The sequence below is a fragment of the Budorcas taxicolor genome, chromosome 12 (genome assembly GCF_023091745.1).
Source record: "Budorcas taxicolor isolate Tak-1 chromosome 12, Takin1.1, whole genome shotgun sequence".
In the NCBI taxonomy this organism is placed as follows: Eukaryota; Metazoa; Chordata; class Mammalia; order Artiodactyla; family Bovidae; genus Budorcas; species Budorcas taxicolor.
The window spans coordinates 19,544,742-19,563,847 of NC_068921.1; the positions used below are offsets into that span (position 1 = coordinate 19,544,742).

A 19,106-nucleotide genomic window follows, 5' to 3' on the forward strand; every position below is an offset into this window, starting at 1 on the left:
ACAAGCTCAGAAAGGCAAAAAAACATAAATAATAAAGTTAGTTCAATTCTGTGTATCTAGAGTTAAATCTGGGATTTATGTAAATATGTTACTCAAATATATGTTTTAAAACCAATTGTTATATTTTTATCTATCAAATAATAAATAAATATTGTGCAGGACTCTGTCTATGTGTCAACGATAGTCTTAAATCCTTAGAAAATTTATAGTAGGCAATCACTCTTGGAGAATTCTCTCCTGAGCAGTGGTTCTCAATCTTCAGCGTGGATCAGAATCACCTCAAGGGCTTGTTCCTGTAACAGATTCCTGGGTGCGTCCCCAGCAGTTTCTGATTCCCTGGGTTTGGGGTGGGGCCTGAGTGTCCACGTCTAACAAGTTGTCAGGTAAGGAAGGCTGATGCTGCTGGTCTAAGGGCCACACTATGAAAACCACTGAGCGCAGTCAACAAAGACGCTGCATTCATTACGTGCAGATGATGATGAGGCTGTTTTGCATATGTAATTTTAACCAGTTTCAGAATCTTACCAACAAGGTATGACTATCCCTTTTATAAATGGGGAACCTGCATCCAGAGAAACTGAGGAAATTGCCTGAAGAGATAATGGGATCCGGTGGCAAAACTACAATTCAGGTCTCCTTTGATTCTTAAGCGATGTTTTTCTGGTACGACATACTGCTCCTGCATCCTTGGCCTGGCCTATCTGCAAAGGAGACTGTCCCAAAGATACGGACAGTGATTTGTTCAGCTTTGTAGGGTATTTTTTAAAGGATTCTTCCTGAAAACTAAGCAAAAGGCTCAGTCAGGGTCATGGAGAGGATTCACTTATTTCTGAACTTCTGAATAATCAAGGGCAAAGTGAATTTACAGTATAATTACAACAGGAAGAACATGTATTTAATATAGTACTGAATAGTCCTTAATTACTATTATTTTATTATTCCTTACAGAAAAATGCACATTTAAATTAAAATCCTTAAAAGAATAACCTCATTTCCACTTAAATTGAAGGCATCATACTATTCTAAATGTCTGCTGTGTACACTGTCACCAGTCAACCACCACTTACTCAGGTATTGAAGTAACACAGCATGATGGTCTTCAACAAAATGCTCCAATAATTACTACCACATTTATCTCCTTTCACAAAGAAAATTAAAAACGGCATACAAACAAAACAAGCAATTAACATTTTTAAAGTGGTACATTGTACAGTAAATAAATCACCAAAACTGAAGTTGCCAATAATATAAATTTGTCACTTTGTTATACGCTATATAAAAAAAGACACTGAGACACAAAATTATTGGACTGCGGACTTAAAACAGTTAATGAGGTCTAAACATCAGAATGACCAAAAAACCCACCCAACTCTGTCTCTATCAATACAAATATTTTACATTAAGAAAGACTCCCTTTTAAATATCTACATACATATTCCCGTTTAATACTGTTAATTAAACCCACAGTTATATTTATTTAAATAAGAGTTAAATAAACCGCCCCAAATGCTGATTTCATATCACAAAACCCAAGTACTTTAAATCACAACTTCAGGGTGGTATAGTGTATACACTGGTTCCTTAGACAATATTAACAAGCATATTTTTAAGAATATATTTTCATCTATGTGTCAGGTAAAGCTTTATTAAATGGTAAACACTTTTAACAGTGTAGAAATACAAGTTTCAAAAACAAATACATTCAGAAGATCTGCTGTTCAAATAATATCTTTTCAAAACCAGGTGGAGGAGTATGATAAAATTCACTGAACTGGCAATCCAAAATTGCACTGTCATCAACTAGAGACAGAAAAGGAAAGAAAATAAATTAGAAGCAAACACCTTAAACTGAATGAGTACATACTTATAAACTGTTTCCATAATGCCATAAAATTAACACGCAAGAAGAAGAAACACATCTGCTATCCAGATTACAAAACACGATCCTACTGGTTAAAAACAGCCACAGTGAAGAATAAAATCTGTCAAGAACACTGAACGGAAATACATCAAAATATTATTATGATTATTTCTACATGATGTAAATACAGGTAATTTGAGTTTTTCCTTATTTACCTACCTGTATTTTCTCAATTTTATACATTAAGATAAATTACTTCTTAAAAAACATTTTATTAAAAAAGGATAGATTCACAAAGAGAAGCAAAAACAATACAAAAATTCCTGGGTAACCTTCGTCCAGCTTCCCCCATTGGTAACATCTCACACAAATACAGTACAATGTCCAAACCAGGAAACTAACACTGATACAATACTGTTAATTAGCCTGCAGGCCTTATTCAGCTTCTACATGTTTTTTTGTTTTCCTTTTTTTTTAAGCAGTACTTATCCAAGAGAAATGAATGCATATATCCACACAAAGACTTATACATGAATATTCATAGCTGCTTTATTTGTAATGGCCAAAAACTAGAAACAACCTAAATATCCAACAATAGGTGAAGGGAAAAATCAATTGTGATGTATCCACACAATGAACTATACTACTTGGTAATAAAAATCAATGAATTCTTGGCACATGTTACAACACGGATGAGTCTCAATTACACTGAGTAAAAGAAATCAGATTAAAAAAATACAAACTGTATGATTCTATTTATACAGTACTCTAAAAACGTAAGGTCATCTGTAGCGACAGAAAGCAGATAGTGGCCACAACGGGGTGGGGTGGGGAGAGGTGAGCAGAATGCATGGCAAGGGGGCAGGAGGAAACTCAGGGGTGACAAACACGTTCATTATCTTGACTACAGTGATGACGTGGGTTTCACTTTATCGCTATTTGTTAAGTTGTGTATATATGTTTGATACACATTACTAAATAGTTTATATTTCATTATCAATGCAGGACAAAAGTCAAGCGCTAGATGTGACATTCATGAAGTCACTAGTGATTTTTTTTTTCCACTAGTGATTTTTAACGGAGGTTGCTGCAGTGAAGTGGTGGGAAAGGCAGCCTCAGTAGCTGAATATACAATATAAACAGAGACAAAAACTATGTTTTAGGAAATGCAGCCATATAGAGAAGGGTAAACCCAGGCCTAGTGAGGGGCACAAGTTTAAGGGAGGGCATTTTGGAATAAGAATGATTTAGAATGTTTACAGGCATTGAAGAACGAGGTTGATGACATGAGATACAGACAAAATAACTGACAATCAAGTCCCAGGACTGGGAAGTTTGAAATCTAGACTGAGTTTTTTGAACATTAAGGGCACCACTTCCTCTAAAATGGGATGGGAAGGAGACAAGCTTGGAAGAGAAAACCTTTAGGAGGTGGGGGAGGGAAGCTGGAGTTCACCATGATGGACTGTTTCTCTATAAAGTGGAAGATGGATCTACAGAGAATGAACAGGGAATTCAAGAACGATGAAAGTCTGGAAGGTGCAGAGATGTAAAAAACACAGAGAACTTAGATGAAGCTGGAAGTCCTAACTGTGAACAAACTTTTCTTCACTGTTACTCAGTTCTGTCTCTCCATAGGTTGAATATGAGGACTGACAGTATGGACAACTGGAAAGAATTAGGATTGGGTATAGGATAGAAGGCAAAGGGTAAGGGAATTTGAATTTTATTTTTATTTTTGATCGTATCTGGCTATCAATTTCAATTTATAAAATATATTACTACAGAAACGTCACTGCATTAAAAATAATGCCAAATCAAAGAAACAATTTAGAATAAAAATCTCGTTTGCTATCTTCATTTGTGTAACTCAGTCTAAAATTTTACTGATATTTATTTCTGAGACTAAACTATTTCAAATATTAAGCTACATTTCCATTTATTTAAGTAAACAAAGACATTACTTTTAGGATTACCAAATACTGCAAGCAAACTAACTTATATCAAGTTTAAAAATACACTTTTCATGCAAAGATATGCAAAGACAAAGAAGGTAGAATCACTGAAAAGTACTATTTAGGGAAAAAGAAGATAAATGAAAACTTTAAAGCACAGGCTTTGGTTGTTATATCAAATTATTAAATATTTATATTTGCTACTGTATACTTTTCTGCCACTCTGAACAAAGTCTGTTACTTTTCTGGTAAGTTACTATAAAAAAGTTAACAATTAGTTTTTGTTATGGCTCAAATCCTTAATTATTTAAAGTAATTTAAATGAGAAAATGTTTTGCAATCTACTAATAGCACAGGCAGAAAATCATACACTTGTTGATTTAAAGTTGATAACATAAAAAATGAAGAGAGTGATAAAGGCACTGTACTTATGTACGTTTCCTATAAAGAGAGACACCTTATTTTTTAGGGATACATATAAAATATTTTAGAATAAAATGGTATTATGTCTGGCATTTGCCTTAAAACAATATAAGGAGGGGAGGTGAAGAACAGAGGACTGTAGGGAGGAGATGAAACCTGTCTGGCTATTAGCTGACAATTGTTTGAAGTTAAGTAATGGGTACATGAGGGTTCATTATTCTATTCTGGCTACTTCTACATGTTTGGAATTTTCTGTAATAAAATAAAAGTAACTGAGGAGTACAGAGTCATCTCTAAGTAACCCAGTTCTTGGAAGTATACTTGCACAGAAACTATACTTACACATACATGGCTATCAAAAGCAAATCAATCAATATGAAACCATTCTAAGTCATAATTTTTCTCAGAAGAGTTTTAACATTTAGGTGATTTTGTAAAGGTAACCAGTGTTCAATCTACATGGAATTCCCATCTCTACTTTCAAAATATTCTTTACAATTACATTTTCTGTTTGTCTAACCCTTTCTAACAACTGGCAGGAGTGCCTTTTTGAAAATTCCGTGAAGTTTTTGAAACTTTCTGGAATCTAAGACTATATGATCTAAAAGGGAATATCGCTGTTGCATATTTAAGAATAATCATTGTATTTAGCAAGTTTATTTTTTTAATACAAAGGAAATAAAAACTTTCCTTAGTCCCACAAAGAGGGATTGTGATAACCTACTGAGTATACTCCATATACAAAGGTCCTTATTAATTTGTCCAGCCTTCTGAATGATAGTTACAAAGTTAAATGCCAAGCAAAAGTTAACATACATTTAATAATGTTTAGAAGTATTTTCGCTTACCATAAACAACTGGATACACTGTCCCTCGTATACCTGATGCTGGACAATGCATGTTTTTTCCATTCAAATATACATTTAATTCTACATGGTCATATGTAATACCCTAGGAAGCAAAGTAAATATTAAAAAGAGGGAAAATATATATGTTCCATAAAAACCTGAACAGTCAGAAAGCACTACCTGGGGAACATGGAAACAAAAAACTAAGCAAAAGATCACAACAGATTTTTTTTTTCCATAACAGATTTTATTAAGGGTTTACAATTTGGTAGAAATCTATTTGAATTGAGCTAAAAAAAAAAAAGTAGTGGTGATTATGTGGGGAGAGGGGAAAAGTAAAATCCCATGAGTCCACATTCGAGGGGTCAAACTAAATCCTAGTATTTTATTCAGATAATCTGGGTTTTATATTTTGAATATTAAGGTGATATAAGTACTACATACTATAAACAGAGAGACCTTTTAAACTCATACAGAAAACACTGCTTTATGTAGAATTTGATAACAAAGGGGGAAAACAGTGAAGTTTTCACCATTAGGGATTATTACCTATTGTTTTCAGTTGTGGTGAACTGTCTTTATACAATTTATTTTCAAAAAGAAATAATTTATTTCTCTATCTTTTCACCTTGGTTTCAAATATGTGAAATATTACTAAGGTAAGGTGGGTATTTACAACTGCATATAACTGATAATTAGTATCAAGTGGAAAACAGAAAAACAACAGCTCAAAAGGCTTTAAAAAGACAGCAAAATAAAAATATATTACTTTGTATATTATTAATGGTACAAAATTACAATTATTATTATTGACATTCTGGAAAACAACCTGTATTATGTACCAAACACTAGACACTTCATATTTACTTATTTAATCCTAGGTATTTTTATTATCTCCACTTTACAGATGAGGCAGCTAAAGCATAGGAGAGGTTAAATAACTTATTTAAGGTTGCACAGTTAGGAAGTGGCAGAGCTGGAATTTAAACTGACACAGTATGGCTTTGGAAAAGTTCTTCTTAATTGCCATGCAATTCAAAGCTTGTAAAGACTTTTACACTTTTAAAACTCTCTTTAAAACTCTGTACAGTTATTTACTAGCTAAAGACGGAGAGTTTTCCTTTCAAGAATGAGAGCAGAGACCTTTCAATAGAGAAATCATCATAGATCAAGAAGCAACCACTTGAAGGATTTCTGACTGTGGATAAATTATATGAACCTAAAAGCTTTTATAGATAGAAAAAGACCTTACAGATGATCTAGTCTTAAATCCTTCACTTTCCAGTTAAGACAGCAAAGGCCCAGATAAGTCAACATGTCAAGTGCTATAAAAGATTCTCCTCAAATCTTAGCAAAGCCAGGGTTAGACTAAACACTGAGAAAGATAAACAAAACTGCTTTTGCTTTATTTCAGTTTATGTATTTAAATATAAATACGTAAATAATACTTTAAATACTAAATACTTTAAATACCTTAAATAATACTTTAAATGCTTTAAATAATAAAGTGATTGCCAGGATTCGCTTTTTAGTGAAGAAACCTGTTTCATTTAAAAAACATGATTACATAAAAAGCAGCATGTAATACCCTCTTTACAGGAAATCGAGCAGTTCAGACTAACAGGTATGATCTGGGCACCTTCCCCACCTGGTGGCAGCATAACCTACTGCAAGTTCTCAACCCCACCCTCCAGCATCAATACCCCACGAGTGAGTGAGTGAAAGTCACTCCATTGTGTGTGACCCTCTGCAACCCCAAATGGACTATACAGTCCATGGGATTCTCCAGGCCAGAATACTGGAGTGGGTAGCCTTTCCCTTCTCCAGGGGACAATACCCACTACCCAGTATCAAAGATCCCCTGGAGAAGGAGACTGCAACAAGCTCCAGTAGTCTTGGCTGGAAAATCCCATGGACAGAGGAGCCTGGCGGACTACAGTCCACGGGGTCGCAAAGAGTCGGACACGACTGAGCGACTAGACAACAAAAATACCAAGGAAAGACATGAGGAAGGATGTGAGAAACCACACCGCGGGTTCTTAGTTCTCTGACCAGGGCTGAACCGGTGGCCCCTGCAGTGGAAACACAGAGTTCTAACCATTGGACTACCAGGGAATTCCCTTAATCTGCCCTTTGTTCTAGATAGTAGGTTTGATTCTCTCATAATTTATGACACCAAACACCCGATGTGTTCTAAGGATTTATCAATAATTATTTGCAGGTTTGGTGAACAGACTGTAATCCTGGGGTCACTCTGAATAAGCTATTACTTAACTTCTGGTCTGTAAAATGATAATAATAGTACCACCCATTTCACCTTCTCTGAAATTAAACTGAAAACTGTAATTTTAAAATGTAATCTGTACTTTTCAAAACTATATACAAGAGGTAAAAATAAGCATAAGCTGTCTCAGGTGTGCCTCCTTGGTGCTGCAGTAGGCCCTGCTGATCCTGTATGGTTATTACAGAAACATAATCATTTGGTTGGATATTGAAAGCTTGTGTTTCTTGATTTCTCCTCAGAGAATGGTATATGACCGAAATTCTACACATATGGAATGTTTCGACTGTCTTATAATTCATTCCAGCTTTCCTATGCTGTTGTCAGCAATTCGGTGAAATTTGTTTGCAAGTGTCTAAACTAGGAAGATACAGCCATTAGCGTGGGATGGTGCTTTACTTCTCAGGATTCTGCTCGTCTCTCATCTTTTTGAGCCCTCCTTTTATCAGAATGGGCATAAAAACTCAAAGTCTAATTTAACAATGCCGACAGACTAAAAATGACATCCTTAAATCTGTCGATATGAGGAACGAGATAGGAAGGAAAGAATAACACAGTACAAGTCAGTACATCAACAAAGAAAAACTTTTGTTACTGATTATCCTTTCTTCTGTTTTTTGGTCTCACCATGCGGTACATGGGATCTTAGTTCCCTGACCAAGGATGGAACCCAGGCCCTCTGCAGTGGAAGCACAGAGTCCTAACCACCGGGGAGTTACCCGGATTATCCTTTATGTTTGAATTTCATTTTTTAGTATAAGCAGGCTGACAGCATCAACTTGACTTCAAGATTCTCTTTCATGAAATAACCCCCTGAATAGGGTGTTCCACATTACGGGCATCTGGCAATGATCTATAAACACAGAACCAACAACTATTTAAAAGGAAGAACAAGGAAAAGCAGATTTTAAAAATGGTTTATGTCTTTGGTTTCCTTGTTTTCTTTAGTTAATTTGGGGGGGAAAAACCACTTTCTATAATTTACCTATTTAAAAACTGTTCTTCATAATTTTTTTTTTTAACTGAAGAGAAGAAAGATCAGACCATAGTCAAAAGCTTTCATTTCCTCATTATTTTTCAACTTCTTCCAAATAGTGTATACATCTTTAATTCAGTAACCTGGATTTACCTTGTCTGTTATCTATTAGAAAATCTCATTCTTTAGATTCCTTTCAATTTGCTACAAAAGCAAGGAACCCAAGGCTCTGGGTATAAGGACACTCTGGCTAAAAGAGACCCAAGAACCCTATTCTCAACAGCTAATGGCCTGAATTCAATGTATAAGGTTCTTGGAAAACACTGTGAGAGGAAGTATCTGAAAAAGACAGAAAGGGATCTCTGGATTACATTTTCAATAGGATGGCTCTGGCAAAGACTTGAATATATCTAGTTGGGAATAAAAACCGAGAAGCCTTCGTAATATGTAACTCCTTCTATCCCCTGCTTTCTAAAAAAAAAACTTTTCCACAATCAAGCCTTAGGATTTTGAGCCAGTTCTTGAAAGAGTTCTCAAAGTGAAGGAAGTTTAAGCAGGTTATGTTTAACAAGGACCAACACTCCTGATAAAAATGCTGTAATTCTTTAACAGAAGTCCGTAACAAATTAAGTAATAAATGCCTTCTCTAAGAGATCTCCAGCTGCAAAAATACCTAATCTTTTCTAACGTAAGGGTCAGCGTTCTTTTAAAATTGTGGGCCAAGGTTTCTTTTAAGTGAGAGTGGCAGGAGATGTTGACTGGCAGCCAACCAGTCATAAACTCTCCTAAATGGAAATAAGGGTTCGTGGTGATTTTCCTGGCCAGTGCAGCTCTAGAAAGAAGGCAGTTATGTAAGACAGCAGCATCGACATCAAGGGCTCTCTTTGGAAAACCAACTACCTCATTAGATCCAATCCCGGTGCTCTGGAATTTGGACCACAAACTCCCAGGCAAAACTGGAAATACTAAAAGCAGCTCAAGTTGAATAACTCACAGTGGAAAACAAGTCCACAAGGAAACTCACCACCACATCTCCCTCCTGTGGAAGGCTGTTTGCTGGCAGCCTGTTTTTCTCCTCGTTGTTGTGGTATAGGGCTCCATCATTTCTCATCACCAGACTGTGTACATCTCGGCCAAGGGGGATCTGATTCAAGTTAACTTTCTGAGTTGCAACGCCAATACCCCAGATTCCTAAAAAATATAATAATTTAAATGCTCCCCAAATCTGAAGAATACAAATAAGAAAGTTGTTGTTTTAAAAGAGAGTGTAAATTGTTTATAAAGAAAGTGGCATATTATCACTAATTTTTTGTTAATCTTAAAAAAAATTTTTTTTAAGTAGTTTGCAAATGATGTGCTACATCTCTGCAGATGTAGGTACAGCCTGGGAGATAAGAGTGGGCCCTGGAGCTGTACTGCCTGGTTTAAATCCTGCCTGTGGTATGTCATCTTGGGCAAGTTACGTAACCTCTGTTTCCTCACCTATGAACTATGGAGTCTAACCGAACTCGCCTCTTAAAGTTATCAGAAGACACAGCAAGATCATCCAAGTAAAATAACTGGAACACTGTATTTTTTTTTTTTAATGGATAAATAAAGCACAGAGGAAGTATTTTTAAAAGATGCTAGCTACTGTCATTACTATTATTATTATTCTTCCCCCCAAATATTACTAAAAAGCCACACATTGAATTTAAATAGCCTCGGGTTCTATTTCAAGCACCACCTCTGAGAAGCAGGAAATGACTTCTTTAGTTTTTGCATCTGTAATATGTGACCAATAATGTATGACCTGATCAATACTATGGAGAGGAGAAAATTAATGATAAAATGTAAAATCATTTTCTTATCCAATACCTTAAGTCCATGAGTTTAAAACCGTTTGGTCTAAGCTGACTTTTAAAGAGACCAGCTCTCTTCTTTATCAGTCTAACAGAATATGTACAGCTCCTGATTATATCTCAAACTGTTTCCTTCTCAGTTTTTATCAAAATCAGGGGAAATTCTAAAGAATGCTTGAAGACCATGTTGTCAATCAATTTTCCTGGATTGAGTGAGGCCATCAGAAAACTCCATGTCTGGACTTCCCTGTCTTGGCCTCCTAAATAATTTGATAATTTATCCTCCAAGGCGAGACAAGAGTGCCAGTAGGGGATGATACTAATTTCATGTGACAACAGCTCTAGGCAGGGTTACAGCGTCCTCTTCCTCCTGAAGAACTGTGCACGGTGACACCTGTTGGCACACTGCCTGCAGCATTCATTGAGGGATCAATGCCTCAAACTCCAACAATACACTTATTCTAGAAATATCTTTGAGGATAGCATCCTTTACAGAAAACCCACAAAGAAATCTGTATTACATTTAAGGCTCAAGGAAATATTCACTTCTCTTGAGAAAAGGTATGTTATACTTGAGAAAATTACAGTAACCAGAGACATTTTGCAGCCAGTGAGTTAACTTACAAAAGAATGGAATGGAGGACAGATTTATATTTATTTTACACACTTAAGAAAAATTAGTATTTAAAACAATTTAAAAAACAAGTCCCAGAGTGATATTTTATGTCTTTCATGTAAAAGCAGAATTAATTTACTCCACTCTAGTTTCCCTGTTCTGCACCTATATTACTCATGCCATATTTTACTACAAGTTTCTTTCTAAGAAAGCCTTAAAAAAATTTCCCCATATTCAAAACTGCCACAAGTTAACTAATAATAACTATTATAATACTCATGTAGAACTGTCATACAAGTCAAGAAATTTCATAATTAAAAATTTTTTTAATTTTAATTGAAGCATAATTGATTTACAGTATTGTGTTAGTTTCAGGTGTACATATTCAAAAAATTTTAAAGAGACTTTAGACTTCTACCAAGATTCTAAATCTGCCAATCGCTTCAGAAGACACTGAATCAGGGAATCTTATCAAGAGTTAAGGGAAAAACTCAGGATCGTAAGATTAATTTTATCTTAAGATAAAACAGCAAGAGTCTACACCTTACACGCTTGACCAAACGAAATGGTTCATCTAGCTCCTGCTAATCATTAACCTTATTAATAACAATGCTTGTGTGTTAAACGGAACCAGTACATACTGCTGTTAAAACACTTTCATACATACAGCTCCTATGAAGTGGGAAGGGCGGCTCCTGTAATCCATTTTATAGATGAGAAAACTGAACTTAATATAACTAAATTAACTAATGAAACCAGGATCTCACAAGAAGATGTGAGTGAAAAAGGTCTCTAAGTAAGAGTTCAGTGTTTTTTTTCTTAATTACCTCATTAATCTTTTCCATATAGTGAAGATTTCTCCTCACATTCAGACTACTAACAGTCAAGTACCGTTATACCAACCTGTGGATTGGATTTTGAATTCAAAGTAGCTTTTGTTTTGATGTAAAGGTGCACTGGCTAAACAACCTCCCGTTCCACATATTCGTCTTCCATTTTTTACAATAACAACGTCAGTTCCTAAACAAAAAATACAGACACTGTGTAAAGTTTTGTATTCTCTTACCCAACAATCAAGGTTCAGTTTTTAAAAATATTTATTGATTTACTGTTTACTTATTTGGCTGTGTTGAGTCTTGGCTGTGGCACAACAGATCTTCATTGCGTCATGTGGGATGTTTCACTGCAGCGCACAAACTCTCTCGTTGCAGCCCACGGGCTTAGTTGATCCACAGCATGTGGGATCTTAGTTCCCTGACCAGGGATGGAACCTGTGTTCCCCGCATTGCAGGGTGGGCTCCTAACCCCTGGACAACAAAGGAAGTCCCTCAAGGTTAATTTCTATATCACTTTTAACTCTTAGTCTCCAAAAAATAGGAAGACTATATATACTCTGAAATATGAAATAATGATAAATTGAAATAATGATAAATTAAAAATATTTAATTCACTTTTTTTCTGGGAGAACATTTATATTTAATATTAATTTGAGGCTAGAAATTTGTTTAATTAGACAGCTTCAAATAAACAGTAATTTTGAATTATACTGAATTTTTTTTTATATACATACTGAATATTTTAAACACTTCTAAGGTAGAAGTAGATTTATTTTTGTTTTTGGCTGTGCTGTGCGGCTTGTGGGATCTCAGTTCCCTGAACCGTGGGTCCACCTCAGTGAAAGCCCACAATCCTAACCACTAGACTACCAGGGAACTCCCTGAAGTAGACTTTCTTCCATTTTAGCCAGTGAATCAATTTGATGACTTCATAAATCTCTTAATTTAAATAAAAACAGAAACACTTAAAAGAAGCTGGAAAATTAGTACAGTTTTCAGTTCAATCCAAACAAAACAACTTGATAAAAGCTGAATGAACGTATGCACAAGGTCTTATGCAAGTGCACTGGTCAAGTAAGAACTGAAGAGTAATGAGCCATGGAAAGAAACATACATCTATGTTCTCGAGATAGCTGACGTGGAAAAATGCCAATTTTAGGATCTTAAAAATATCTGTAAGATCGCTGCTGTTAATCACATTGAAAAGATGTAAACAAGGTTTCAACATCATTAAATGCATTTTATTCTCATGGAAAATCTTAGCTTAGTTCAAATAACATTTGATAGATGAGAGTAAGAAAAACAATCTCTTGATCATGTGACTCCAATACCGATTCTTTTCCAAACACTGATTTAGGAAACCATAGCAGAGAACATGAAGAAACGTAACAAAATGCTTATCTGTAAGAAATATCCCGTAACTATCCCGTGACAGACTCCCAAGATCTGTAATCAGTATAACTTTTCTGCTAGTAAGTTTATAAACCAAGCAGATCTGGCTAGGGGAACTGTAGGGAATTCCTCTTTCCAGAGGGGGCAAAATAAAATTAGAAAATAGTAACAGATGTACTAACAGAGGCAGGTCTCTCAACTCACTGTTGAATTGAAACTTGAACAAAAAATTATTTGGGACAAATACACATGAGAAATACCAAATTTTCAAGACTTTACCACAATTCTAAATGGGCTGATTAAAGACACTCTTATAGAAGGTGAAACTAAGATCCTTTGTATTGCACTATGTGCCTGCTCAGTCCCAGGTACTGTAGCCCATCAGATTCCTCTGTCCATATAATTTTCCAGACAAGAATAATGGAATGGGTGGCTACTTCCACCTCCAGGCGATCTTCCCAACCCAGGGACTGAACCTGCTTGTCCTGGGTTTCCTGCATTGTAACTGGATTCTTTACCCACTGAGCCATTGGGGAAGCCCACAAGATCCTATTATATGATTATTAAAAATTCATTAGCATCCTTTTTTTTCTAATTACAAAATGCTAAGTTGCAAATTCTGGGAAAGTGTCTTTATACATAATTTACATCTAGCTGCCTCACAGATCTCCAGCAGTTGGCTGGTGAGCAACCGGGGCCCAGCTCCTCCTTAATAGCAAAGACCATGGAGTGCTTGGCATCCAGCAGACGCTCGACAAATAACTGATACGGAAATGAATGAATATGCTCTGCTAAGTACTTGTCGTGGACATGCAGCATCTGTTTTCTCTTTCCCAACGAACTTCTCTCTGGAGATCAAAACAGTTCCAAGGAAGCTGACTCAATCTCTGGCTGCAGGGGTACAGCTTTGACCTGGGTTAAGTCAATCAGTGCATTCCACACTTCTTGGCCACAGTGACTGAGTGAAAAACGGTTATGTGACCTAAGCCACTACCATCAGAGATAGTCTCAAGACTTTTGCAGAGAGAATGAAGGGATAAAGATTCTCTCGCTCTTGCTGGATTCGAATGAGGACGCCTAAAGTACAGTGAGAGGCTGTAAGCTGTCGGGGACGCCAGCCTTCAGGAATAAGCCACAGCTGAGGGGGGAAAGAGAGAAAAGGAGCCCAGTCCTTGGCAGCATTGTGTCTTTTCTGAAGCTAGTGCTGCGTTTTACTTTTTAAATTTACACAAACCGATGAATTTCCTTCATTTTTCAACAATTTTTGAGTTGTAGGTTTTACTGCTTGTAACTGAAAGCACCCTAAGTGAAAAAACATTTCAAGAATTAGGAAAATACATGGTATTTTTTTAAACCCAGCAATACTCTATGGTTCTTACATGCTAACTCTGAGTTGAACCCAAACAACCAAATCTGAATATGCTATTATGTTCTTATCTCAATATCATTTCTTATCTCCAAGGGATTCTGCTAGGTACTGAGATGTTTTATACATAAAGAGGAGTATATTCAGAGAACATTCTACAGGGCTTGTGAATCATCAGGGAACTATTTCAAGCCTATTCTATTTCTCTTTTTTAAGTACAAAGATATCCTATATTTGGATCTATGTGATTTGTACAGTTTTATTATCAAGATTGTTTAAATAGTCAAGGCAAATTTGAGTACAGTCAGAAAATATATAAACATAGCCAAAGAGTATTTTTTAAAAAAGCATTAGACATTTCTAAATGAATAACATCCCTTTCAAGGAAGCTACCTTGGAAGACATTCATTTCTAAAAAGTATTAGTCACTCAGTCGCGTCCAACTCTTTCTAACCCCACAGACTGCAGCCCACAATCCTCCTCTGTCCTTCAGATTCTCGCGGCAAGAATATTGGAGTGGGCTGCCATTCCCTTCTCCAGGGGATCTTCCTGACCCAGGGATCAAACACGGGTCTCCCACACTGCAGGCAGATTCTTTATCACCCAAGCCACCAGGGACGTTCTATATTTCTAAAAAACCAAATCACAATTAAATATGGAGGTTGTGGTACAAAAGAAGATATTTATAAAACTACACCACAGAAAATCCCAAGAGGAATTCCAAATCACTTTAGGTGATGTAGCATTACCAATATAAGTCACAACTTTGAAAGAGACAACACTTATTCGCATATGAAATGCAGAGACTTTAAAAAAAAAAGAGGCAATCATATTAACCTTTCACATATCCAAATACATGCATACTCACTCAGTGGGCTTCCCATATTTCAATTTAAGATTAATTCATGCTTGAAACTTATTCCTAACTTGGTAAGCCTCTCCTCTTATATTATTTGTTTTCTAAAATCAGGCTTTTTCTGTGATTGAAGAATTTGAAGTTTTTGGAAGACAGGTTAAGAAAAAGTTTCCACACAGGGTATGATGTTACTCTACTGAACGATGCGGGGCAGCTTTGGAAAAAGGAGAACATAGTGGAAACGAGTACCAGTGACCAGCTCTCCGTGCAGAAGAGACCAGAGAAAACAAATACTTTAAAGACTGTAGTAGACTGTAGTAATTCAGGAGTCTGGCAGTAGAGACAGAAAGAACTAAAGCTGATCATAACCTCCAGAAACTGTGTGTGGTTTTCCTTTACTGTGTTCCTAGCATATAAAACAATGCCTGCCATCTGACAGTCACTCAATAAATACCAGTTGAGTGAATGAATACATGAAATGGAAACATTTCCTGAGGGAAATCACAGAATTTGAACCTCTGTCTATAAGTGATGATGAATAAGAAATAATTCAAGGAGATATATGTACACCTACATACATATTGGACTTCCCTGGTGGCTCAGATGGTAAAGCGTCTGTCTACAATGTGAGAGACCTGGATTCGATCCCTGGGTTGGGAAGATTCCCTGGAGAAGGAAATGGCAACCCACTCCAGTACTTCTTGCCTTGAAAATCCCATGGAGGGAGGAGCTTGGTGCAGGCTACTATCCATGGGGTTGCAAAGAGTCGGGCACGACTGAGCGACTTCACTACATATTTATGCACTGGGGTTCTATATTACACTGGGGAGATCTAAGAATGAAAAGTAAAAACCCGCATACAAAGTGGTAAACAATTATCACATTTGTTATTTAGTAGATGCTACAGAAATGTGAAAAAAAGAAAAATATAATGAGCAGAGTGTTTTCAGAGTATAAAGAATCTGGGCAGGAGAGGGTTTTGCTACAAATATTTAAAAATTCCCTTTGTTACTTAAATGCACTGTCCTTTAAAGAGAGATATGGGGAAAACTAAAAGTCCAGATGTATATTTAAAAGAGAATAATTCGGCAAAAAGACAGTACTCTGAAATAATTACAGTGGGAAATGTCATCTCCTAGAACCACACTCCAGAAGCATGAAACTACACGGGACAAGTCTAAGAAAGAAATAATAAGGTGGCGAGAGGCTATAGAGGGGAAGAGGAGAATGTTATAGGAGGAGAAGCTATAGGCTCATTTGAAATTGAAAGGAAAAACCATAGATGGGAAGAAGCAACACGCTATTTCTGCAATAGCCTGACCTGCTAGGAAGAAGCCAGCCAGGTGAAATTACACCACCTCCAAGCATGACTCAGGAGGAGCCGCACAAGGGGAGGTTTTTGTTGAAATGACATGTCCTGAGCTAAGCTGTGACTTTAGGCTTTTGCAACTTGCCTTGTCTTGACTTTAGGAGGCGAGAGCAAACAACCGATAATTGACGGGCTAATAGAAAGCTGTCAGGGCAGAGGAAGGAGGGAGGACAGCTAAGTGTTCTCAACATGTGCGTATTTGACTGAAGCTCGACGGCGGGATAGGAGAACCGAGTCGCCCCCGCGCCCCTCGCCGGGGACGTCTGACGAGTCTCAGGAGGTGGCGGCCCAGAGGAGATTCCTGTGGGAACGGGAAGGTCCACACGCCCGTATCTCCCCGAGACAGGAGCGGAACAGGAGCTGCTTGAACACAGCACCAGGCCACGGTGCGGTCGGCCGCAGTCCGGAGGAGATCCGCGACGCCGACCCGGGTTTTCGGCAGCGTCGCAGGGCGAGGGGCAGGGGACGACGCCCGGAGCCCGGCGGGGCCTGGCCGCGTGCGGGGCTCCTCGAGACACCCCCAGCTGCCCCCCGACCCGCCGCGCCCGACCCGGGGTGGGCCGTTGGGTCTGGGGAAGGGAGGGCCCTTACCCATGTGCTGCGTGTCCAGCTGCACGGCCGGCATCTCCTTCAGAGGGATGTGGCCCGTCCCGCCATCTCTGCAGCACCGCAGGCAGCAGAACACCGAGGCAGCCATATCTCGTGGACCTCCGGCGCCGCCACCGCCGCCTGCAGCTGCTGGGCTGAGGCGACACCGCCCCCGACCCCTCCGCTCCGCCTCCCGCCCGCGTCCGAGCGCCTGAGTAGGTGCGGCGGGGGTGGGGGAGGTCTGTGCGCAGCGCGGAGGCGGGTACCGCGACGCCCCAGGCCGGCAGAGCGCAGCGCAGGATGAGAAGCCTCCCTGGGCGGAAGACACGGAAGACCAGGCGGGCGTGGCGGAGCTGGGGAGGGCGTGGCTATGGCGGGGAGGGCGTGGCTAGGGGGCGTGGCGTGGCGTGGCGTGGCGACGGGGGTGGCGGACTGGCGGACAACACGGGGACGGCGCGCGCCTGCGCGTAGGAGGGTTTTTTTCCTTTGCAAAGTCCAGCTTGTGTGTCCTGATAACTGAGGGACTCGTGAGCTTGGCCGGTTTCACTGTACGCTCAGGGGTCCTGGGGTGCTGTATCTTTAAAAAATTGTGCTTCCCTCACCTTAACCATTATCTTTAGAGATGAGCTGACAGGGGCAAATCTGTCTGGGGAACGGGAGCCGATTTAGAAGAGCCCCAAGCTTGTCCCCGCGTGCCCAGGACTGAGAAAACTATGCCTCCACCCGAGAGCCTCTGACGCGCCCCCCACCCCCACCCTCCTTACCGTGACTGGTTTCTGAAGAGTGTTCTCAAATCCTAAACAGACGCACAGGGCCCAGGATTAATGGCTGTTAATGATTGCATTGTGAATACACATCCTGCGCTTTGAGTCGTTGGTCCTGCTGCATTTTAGGTACAGAGATGAGCTTTTCGTCGTGACCTTGGGGTGCCGCGCGGTCGCAGTCGCGCAGGAGGCTACTCTGGGAGGGACCCCTTGGGCAGGGCGGGAGGGCAATCCTTGACCTGTCTCTTCCAAGCTCATCCTCCTCGTGGGCATGGAGTTCTGATGAGTGTGATGGGAACCTGGAGGTAGCGGGAAGAATGCGGGGCCTCCGAGCGAAGTAACTCCGTTTCTACCGCTTGTTCTTTCCTGTTTCCACACAGGAATCTCCCTTGGTGATTACCTGTCATCTTCGTGCTTACGTAGATCACCGCCCCGATCTATTTTCCATCTTCAGATCCCACCTGGCGTCTGGAGATGGTGTGGGATGACTATCTAGAATTAACCTGAAATCTGGCTCAAATCTCTGTTCCCAAACAAGGTTTCCTTCCTGAAGGCTTCCCTAGGCTTCAAGTCCTGGAAACCCCGACGCAGAATACTCTCTTACAATGTAATGGGTTCCTCTACACAACATTTTGGTGACCTGAGTACAAATATCCTTTATGGAGAAAATTTTCAGGGGCCTGTGTCTCTGATGTTTATACAAATGGTGTTTTCATTATAATACTTATGAAGGGCATTGCAACCCATTCCAGTATTCTTGCCTGGAGAATCCCGTGGACAGAGGAGCTTGGAGGGACCGAGTCCACACAGTCGCAAAGAGTAAGACATGACTGAAGCAACTGAGCACTTTGTACTTGGAGATTTATTATGGTAGGATTAATAATTAAGATGATTGAACCCCTCACTGCCTATAAACTATTTTCTTGGTAGTCATTTTACACATGATATTTGCTTTTACTGAAAACTTTGACCAATATTCTGAGAAGTGTTAGTGTTCTAGTTTTTTTCCATTGGGAAGGAGTGGGGACTTGAAAAGAATGTTGCAGAGACAAAAATTTTCTGTCTGTGTGTGAGGTAGGCACTCTTTCACATGTATATATAATTGAATTATTGAAACCTTTGAGAGTGAATATT

General features: G+C 38.8%; 1 protein-coding gene across 2 annotated transcripts; it reads right to left on the minus strand.

Annotated features, from left to right (window-relative positions):
* Window positions 1–217: 217 nt before the first annotated feature.
* On the minus strand, window positions 218–17,510 carry SPRYD7 (SPRY domain containing 7). Of its 2 annotated transcripts, XM_052650159.1 has the most exons (5): window positions 17,212–17,509; window positions 11,705–11,821; window positions 9,369–9,535; window positions 5,088–5,190; window positions 218–1,800 (listed from the first exon to the last, which is right to left on the minus strand). In XM_052650159.1, exons 1-5 carry the CDS (start codon window positions 17,315–17,317, stop codon window positions 1,703–1,705), a joined length of 591 nt encoding a protein of 196 aa, XP_052506119.1. In that variant the 5' UTR covers window positions 17,318–17,509; the 3' UTR covers window positions 218–1,702. The 2 variants fall into 2 exon arrangements, with proteins under 2 accessions (XP_052506119.1, XP_052506120.1); XM_052650160.1 differs by lacking the exon at window positions 11,705–11,821 and having other exon boundaries at window positions 17,212–17,510.
* Between the last annotated feature and the right edge of the window lie 1,596 nt (window positions 17,511–19,106).

What these genes read in the sequence shown, in the direction of transcription:
- SPRYD7 (XM_052650159.1), bottom strand. Translation starts at nt 17,317, where the DNA reads ATGGCTGCCTCGGTGTTCTGCTGCCTGCGGTGCTGCAGAGATGGCGGG. An exon ending in ATTCAAAATCCAATCCACAG is followed by an intron (nt 9,536 to 11,704) that starts GTTGGTATAACG and finishes TATATTTTTTAG; the next exon opens with GAATCTGGGGTATTGGCGTT. An exon ending in CACAGGAGGGAGATGTGGTG is followed by an intron (nt 5,191 to 9,368) that starts GTGAGTTTCCTT and finishes TTTGCTTCCTAG; the next exon opens with GGTATTACATATGACCATGT.